The 8,766-nt window shown below is 19.6% G+C and overlaps 2 protein-coding genes across 6 annotated transcripts in view; one reads left to right on the forward strand and one right to left on the reverse strand.

Annotated features, from left to right (window-relative positions):
* nocte (no circadian temperature entrainment) overlaps window positions 1-4,198 on the reverse strand; it is a 34,901-nt gene extending 30,703 nt beyond the window's left edge. For 3 of the 5 annotated variants that reach the window (XM_086914051.1, XM_086914050.1, XM_012486133.3), the window contains exons 1-4: window positions 3,720-4,198; window positions 1,912-2,059; window positions 1,044-1,295; window positions 587-743 (exon numbers count right to left, since the gene is read on the reverse strand). In XM_086914051.1, the coding sequence (XP_086770177.1) occupies window positions 587-743; window positions 1,044-1,295; window positions 1,912-2,004 (502 nt within the window). In that variant the 5' untranslated portion in view covers window positions 2,005-2,059; window positions 3,720-4,198. The remainder of the gene's footprint in view (window positions 1-586; window positions 744-1,043; window positions 1,296-1,911; window positions 2,060-3,719) is intronic. The other 2 variants (XM_086914052.1, XM_086914049.1) reach the window with 1 other exon arrangement.
* LOC100865857 (peptidyl-prolyl cis-trans isomerase-like 3) lies at window positions 3,927-5,412 on the forward strand. The gene is made up of 4 exons (XM_012486140.3): window positions 3,927-4,522; window positions 4,658-4,732; window positions 4,798-5,078; window positions 5,179-5,412. Exons 1-4 carry the CDS (start codon window positions 4,520-4,522, stop codon window positions 5,303-5,305), a joined length of 486 nt encoding a protein of 161 aa, XP_012341594.1. The 5' UTR covers window positions 3,927-4,519; the 3' UTR covers window positions 5,306-5,412.
* The last annotated feature ends 3,354 nt before the right edge of the window (window positions 5,413-8,766 follow it).

Raw genomic sequence — 8,766 nt, forward strand, 5'->3', positions numbered from 1 at the left:
TCTATTACAAAAAAAAACTATAAGTTAGTAATTCTCACTGATAATATTTAAAATATAAATAAAAAAAAAAAAGAAAAAAAGAACAAAAATAATTTTTTTTTCATAAATCAAATATACAATTAATTTTCTAATATACTATTTTAATATTTTTTAATGTATTATTCTAAACCCTCTATTCTAATATATTATATGTATTATATATATTTTATGCTCATAATTATCACATTATATAAATAATGTGTTCTGCTTGCAGAACATATTGAAAAAATATTTTGTAATATTGGAATTGTGAAATATTTATTATTATAATATTTATCTTGAATATAATGTTTAAATCTTTTTTAAAAATTTAGTTTATATTATATATTTTATTTTTAAATTTTTAATAATGAAATAATAAAGTTCATTTCTATTTTATTTATCTTTTTTTTTTATTTTAAGAAAATATATAAAAATGTTATTTAATATTAATAATATAACAGAACTGAAAAAAATTGTATATAAATTATTATTATACAAATATAAACATATATAAACAATATATAATATATTACATATTTCTCTTTATAATATGTATTTTTCATACCATCTCCAGATCTGCTCATTATTGCACTCCATGACGATTTGTTGTTCACATCGGAAGGATATGAAGATTGTGAAGTATTTTGTTGCCCTGGGAGTAATGGATGTAATGATGTTGTTGTAATAGTTCCTGCTACACATTGTGCTGTTGAAGAATTTGCCTGAGAATAAAATAATTAATTTTTAATTTTTGTTATTCTTATCTTTAATAAAATAAATAAATACATAAATAATTATGAAAAAGTATAAGATAAAAATAAAAAATAAACATAATAAAAGAAAAACATGACAATTTTTTATAAATAAAAATTTATATGAAAAAAATATTGCTAATATTGTATTTATTATAACAATACTATAAAATAATTTTATATATTTCTTTTATATCAATAAATAAATATCATGTCAAAAATTATTTATCAATGTTAGAAAATTTACTTAATAAATATTTATAAAATTACAGTAGATGTATCTGATGTGGTTACAGCTGTAATAGTTGTAGTAGTAGTGGTAGTTGTCGACTCTTTGGTAGTAGCCCAACCACTTCCTCCACTTGGTACAAGACTGACAGCTGGATCGTTACTGCTGTGTTCACTTTTTAAACTAGGCAGATTAGCTGGAGGTCGCCGTGCCGAAGGCACTTTTCCAAGACTTTGCATTCCATGTTTGCGTGGTAATGTGTTTTTTTGTTGATGTTGTTCTAAAGATTCACCCTATAAGTACAAATCGGATACCAATTCCATTTTTCTTTAAATAACTATTTGATTTTTAATATTCTTAAAGTAATATATAAAATAATACATAGTAATATATACATAGTAATATATACAATGAAACTACAAATTATAAACTATAAATTATGTAAAAAAAATAAATACATTAAAAAAGATAACTGGAAATAGGAATATATACAGTAATACTCTGTTAATTATTGTAAAAATCAAAATACAATAATTATTTGGAGAGATAAGTATTTTGAGGAATGTTGGCTTTTTTTTTTATTTCATTTATTTTATTGAATCATAGAATATAGAATATTAAATCATAGCAAAAGAGAAAAATATTTTTTATAAGTGAAATGAAAAAAAGTGTATTTTATTTATAAAATTTTCATTTTATGACATATTATATTTTAAATTTTTAAAGTATATATATCTCAAAAACTGGAATCTCAATTTGAGGAATTGTTGGAAATAATTCCACAATTAAACAAATAGAAAATGTAATAGTTAACAAAATATTATCATATAAAAAAAAAATAAAAGTCAAAGAAAAAAGAAAAGAAATAAAAAGAGGGAAAAAAAGAAAAAAAATGTTTGGCCAACTCACCCTACTCACCCGATACAAGCTATTGATGTCTAATGATTGAAACTTGGATTTTCCTTTCTCCCCCTTCGACACAAGCCCTGACAGAGTAGACATGCTGTCTGCAGGCAACCATTTAGTACCAATCAGACCCAAAGAACGAACCCTTTGTCTGAAATCATAAATAATATTTATATAGCTAATTTTATTAATTTTATATTTTTATATTTTTTCTCATTTATATATATATAATATTTTTATATTTTTTCTTATAATAATTTTTATTATTTCACCAAATTGTATTTAATAAAATAAAAATAAAAGTCATGAAAAATATTTCAAATGATATTGATATTTATAAAAGAATATCATCTATATGAATATATCTACACTTTAAAATTCTATATAATTTTAATCTGCTTAAAAAAAATAATACAAAATTTATTAATATAAATTTATATCACCAATATATAGATATCATCTATACATTAATAATAGAAAAATTTAAAAGTATTTTAAGTTTTTTAAATGAAATTATATAATTTTTCCATCATAAATTGAAAAATAAATTGAATAAAAAATATTACTATTATTGCTATTATAAATCTAATATTAATGTTTATAAATTTAATAACATGTTTTTATATTTGTTCAATTCATCTTAATGTCCTCTATATAATGATGGAAATAAAATTATGTGACTTCATTCAAAAAAGCTGAAGGTAACCTCTTGAGTTCATTATGAAAACAAAGTATTTTTAAAATATTTATAATTATGCATTATCCATTTGATAGAGGTGAATTATGATTAATAACCTTTTTATTATATTTTTAATATATTTTATATTAATTGCAAAATAAATATTATTTTTAATATTTATAAATATTAATAAATATTATAAAAAATATTTTATTTTATAAGGAAAGATATTAAAAATATAAAATTAATTTTTTTTTTACTTTTTTTTAATATTAAAATGAATATATTAAATTGAAATTGTTAATATATTTAAATTTTTCTCATTTTAAATTTTAATGTTTATAATCCATATATATATATATATATATATATACAATAAACAAAAAGTATAAAAAGTTCTAATTAAACGAAAAGTTAACAATTGAAGTAACAACATTTATATATATTAATATTAATAAAAAATATATATATAGCTATATTATAATTTTATATATAATATATATGAAAACAAAATTAATTACAAATAATAATCATTATAAAAAAATTACACAAAAAAATAAGTGACAAATTGTTCTTCATAAATTATTATATTAAAAAATAAATATATTAATGAGATAAATATATATAGATATACGAAATTGATTGAAATAATACCTGAATATTACAAAAGAGAAAAGATAATTCAATGCGTGAAATGCAAGGTAAGATGTAAAGTAGAAAGCGGACAAGTTTCACTAAGTTTTATTATAAGAAGAAAAGGGATGCACGGAATATAAAATGATGAAAAATACAGAACAATCTACAAAGTAATGGATAACAAAATGAAATAAATGAGAATTATAATTAAGAATATATAGAATAATTGGAATATAAAGATTAAATTCAATTCCAAAATTGCGATGTCAAAATCATGAAAATTCAAAACAAAAAGATTCACGTCAAAGTGTATGTAAAATTTAATAAGAAAAACTTAATAAAATTAGCAGCTTACTAAAATTTAAAAGATATTATATTAGCGATATAAATCAAAAGAGAGCTTTTGAAATTAAATGATCAAACGACAAAGTTGGATATGTTTCTACTTAGAAAAAAAGATTTGGACGAAGAAGTAAATCAAAGAAATATGACTTGCCTTGGTCCGCTCCAAATGGGTTTCTAATTCACAAAAGGGTTAATTCCCAGTTAAATTAATTAATGTCCGGATTGTCACGGATTACAATTATTATAAGTGTACCGCGCCTGCGAGACACAGAAACTTCTTTTCCACAATTCGTTCAAGATGGCGAATGCGCGACTTTCGGCTCTTCTTCCGCGATCAATACAATTACGTCATGCAACCAAAGAGGAGCCGTTTGCACAGACGCGCCACTCGTCTAGGTTTTCTTGTCACTCTCTTTTGTAATAAATTTCACAATTAAGTTTTTTCTCACTTATTATATAGAATATAATTTTATATTCAATTTAAATAATATTAAATACGCTTTTTACAAGTTAAACCTGTGCCACAATATTCGATATCTTTTTTTACTTAACCGTTACTTGTAACAAGAAATGAGCGGAAGATTCAGCAGAAATAAGTGGCGCTGCTACGATTCCTTACCGTTTTGAACCAAAGTCAAATTGGTTACAAATATTTGAATATCTTTTATAAAATATTTTATATTCTTTATAAATGATTCAAATATATTTCTTTATTTTAGATATATGTTTTTAAATTTTTGTTATTTTCTCTGTAATTTATTTAAATTAATATATCAATTTAAATTTAATTTCATTTATAAATATATTCATACATTTGATTTCGTTGGTAATTCTATAAATTTTCAATATGGTAGTCTTAAGTTTGCATATATACATATGTATATTTTCTTTTTTTATATAAAAGAATCTATCTTATTCTCTAAATTAAATTAATGAATAATTACATTGAAAATGGTATGAATGTTATTTTTTTATTGTTAATTTGAATTAGCTTTCATAATTATTTTATATATATATATATTATATATATATATATAATTATATATATAATATACATATACATATGTTATAATCAATTTTTATTTGCAGAGCGTAACATTACATACTGACATTGGAGATATAAAAATTGAATTATTTTGTGAGCTGTGTCCAAAAACGTGTGAGGTATGATTTTTCTCTTGTTTTGTAACAATCTTCTAAGAATTATTTATATTGAAATAATTTTACAGAATTTTCTTGCCTTGTGTGCTAGCAATTATTATGACAATTGCTTATTTCATAGAAATATAAAAGGATTTATTGTGCAAACTGGAGATCCTACACATACTGGTAAAGGTGGAACATCAATATGGAATCGTCCATTTGAAGATGAATTTAAAGAAGAATTAAGACATAATGCGAGAGGATTTGTTTCTATGGCCAATAATGGTCCAAATACAAATGGAAGTCAGTTTTTTATAACATATGGGCCTCAACCACATTTAGATTTAAAATATACTTTATTTGGAAAGTAATTATATTTATTTTTAAATTTATATTAATCTTAAAGTTATCTATTACATTTATGTATTTTATATGATTTAGTTATCAAATTAGTTGTTATTTTTTAGGATAATAGATGGTTTAGAAACTCTTGAACAACTAGAAAAATTGCCAGTAAATCCAAAAAATTACAGACCTCTTACAGAGACTCGAATAAACAATATAACTATACATGCTAATCCTTTAGCAGGATAAATGTAAATATGTTAAAAATTAAATTTTATAATTAATGATTATATTTATTTTAAATTTTATAAATAATCTTTTAATAGAATCAAATATATTTTAAAAGATTCAATGTATATTGTTTTTTCATAATTTCAATCTCATGTCATCATCTCATCTCAATTACTATTTTAAAAATATTCCTTTATTATATTTTCTTTTTCTGAATGTTTGATGTATCTAAAATTAATTAATATTAATTATAATTTTTTAATATATTAATATTATTTTATTTATCCATAATATTTTTATATCTATATTCTAATCTGCATAAATAATTAACAAGACATTTATTTTTATAAATAATTTCCAATGGAATGAAACTATCCTAAAATATGCTATCAGTATCATTTTATTGATAATAAAAATATAAAAATTATATTATAACCATATTTTAGAATATATACCAATTTTTTATATAATTATGCAGCAATTTCTTTTTTATATATCAATTTTTTTTTGAAAGATATAATTATTATTAATATTAATAATATATATTTAGAAAATAAAAATTATTTTAAGTATTTTTCTCCTATTATATTACCATATTTTTTTCATTGAGGCTATAATATTAATGCTTGATATCCATTTTTCATTTTATATAATTCATTGCAATTTGTTAAAATTTTATAAATCAGCTGGCAAGATTATTTTAGAATATGTAATTCAAAACTAAGTTTAATTAATGTATAATTTTGTTTTTAATTTTTATTATTTTAATTTGTAGTTAAATGATTTGAAAGATTCATTTGATATTTTATCTTCAATTAACATTTCTATATTTTTGCTATAAGTTAATGTATTAATATCTAGGCATTAATAGTCTAAATATAATATATTTATCATCTATTTTTCCTTGCATGGATAAAATACTGTATTTAGTAACATCATGCGTAGATATATTAAAGTCTTTTTCTATTTTATTATTTTTTATCATATGAACCTAAGTATAATAAACTGACATTTGAGATTATATATATATTAATAACAAAAATAAAAAAATTTATATTTCATAATTTGCAGTAGTGATGTTACAACTAAATACAAAAGAATGCTAATATAATGCTAAATATAAAATATTTTTTCTATAATTAGGAGAATTTATAATTCCATCCAATCTATTGTCACAATGCAATCTGCTTTTATTCTTCCAGCATAATTTAATACATGCATATAAATTATTTTATTAAAGTTTATATTTACTTTATATTTACTTAATAAATAATCTGCTGCTTTTTGAGCATCACGTTCACCAGAAGATAAAATTTTCTAAGATAAGTAAAGCAACATGCTCAATAAAGCAATATTTTTATAAGAGCTTTTTCTTGAATTTAATAAAAAATCATTTGATAATTTTTTTTCTTTTTTTTTTCTTTTCTTGCTATATTTATTTACTATTTCATTATATAAAAAATGAAAGATATATTCTTTCTTCAATATTGTATGATATTTATTATTCTGATTTTTTATTAAGCCACGATATTCATCATAATTACATGATACAATTTTTATTTTGTTAGTTGAAGAAAACTATCCAGAATGTTTTCAACTTTGACATTTCTCCATCACATTTTTTTCAATAAATAACTGCAATAAATAAATTATATACAATAATTTATTCTTATCTATCACATATTCATCAATTTAATAAAACTAAATTGCATCATAGAAAGGATCCATTTTTAAATTTTTTCCACTTAATAATTCATTAATATATGGGAATATAATATTATAATTTTTTGTATAGACTTCATGAAATCTTTTAGTTACCCAAATCAAATTATTTCTTTGTTCTGATAAAAATTTATGAATCAATAAATAAATATAAAATTTAAAATATTATCAATAAAATAATATTAAAAGAAAACGATAAATTCCATTTTTTGATATCATAATTGAATACATATTTGGCCATTAATTATTTAATGTGCAATTTGTTCTCCCAACATCATTCTAGCATTATAAGTACAAAAATAAAAAAATTCAAAACAATGAGAATTTTCATCTTTTGAATTCAATAGAATCAAAATTAGAAAATGAAAAATAAAAAATATATAATATTGATCAGGACTAAAATTTTTTGATCTACATATTGTAATTTTTATTCCAATTGTTGATAATTTAGGAAATAATTGAATCATTAATTATATATATATATATATATATATATATATATATATATATATATATATATATATTGAAGATATTCCAATTTAATTCATAAATATTCAAACCTTTTATGTAAGTAAAGTACATTAATAAATTGTCTTACATTACATATATTAATAAAATTGTCTTTCTGATTAAATTATAATTAAGACATTATATTAAAACACTGTAACTATAATTAATTATTAGATTTATTAGATTTACAGATTGCAATACAATAAGATTCTATTCATAATTACCTATTTCCATTAAGTTTTTCTGAATTCAAAAATATAAACTTATATCAAGATCTTTATTTTATTAATATTTGGAAGATTTTGCAATTTTTTTATAGGTTTTGTAATAATATAATTGATATTAGATATATGTTAATATTAATCATTTTTGTTATATTTTTGAACCAAACTCTAACAACATTAAGAACAATATTTGTTTTTACATTGTCTTTATACCACAAACTTTTTACTATTCGTAATAGTTTCCATTGTGATTATCTTCAAAACTGAACAATCTTCAATAATTTAAATAATTTTAATTATTTTATATATTTTTTTTATTGATTATTATTTTCATTTAAAAGAAAAAAATATATATTAAATAATTTTTATTTGATAATCATTATTTTTTGTTAATTTTATCAAAATATTTATTAATAAAGTTGAATCAATAATTATCATCTTTTGGTAAGTAAATTGCTTCTTAAATATTCTTTTCATTTAAAGGAAATAATTTTTTTGCTTCTTGGCCAGAAATTAAATTGATTTGAATACCGAAAGCTTTAACCAGTAACTAGTTTTTTAAGTTCATTTAATCATTCCTAATATATATATATATACACACACATATATATATACACACATATATCGAATACTTATAATAATGAAAATATACAATTGAATAATTAATATATCAGATAAAAATCGGAATTCAAACTTATTACTTATGAACGAATTCAGAATTAGAAGTTTTTTTTGTATATTGCCGAATATAATAAAAAATAATAAGAATATAAAAAGAAATAAAAATACTAATTAATTTCAAAATATTAAAAGGAATTTTCCATATTTATTGCATTTATTTTTTGCGTTTATTTATCTATTAATTAATATTTATGCATATATTCTATATTTGTCTCGTGTTGATATTTAATTATTACAGTAATAATAATGAAATTACGGAATTTATATTAATAATTTTATTATTATTATATTAATAATTTAGTAATTTTTTATGGAATAAAAAAACAATGAAAATAAAATATT

Source organism: Apis florea, unplaced genomic scaffold (assembly GCF_048593485.1).
Source record: "Apis florea isolate Af1SG1 unplaced genomic scaffold, ASM4859348v1 contig_3571_pilon, whole genome shotgun sequence".
NCBI lineage: Eukaryota > Metazoa > Arthropoda > Insecta > Hymenoptera > Apidae > Apis > Apis florea.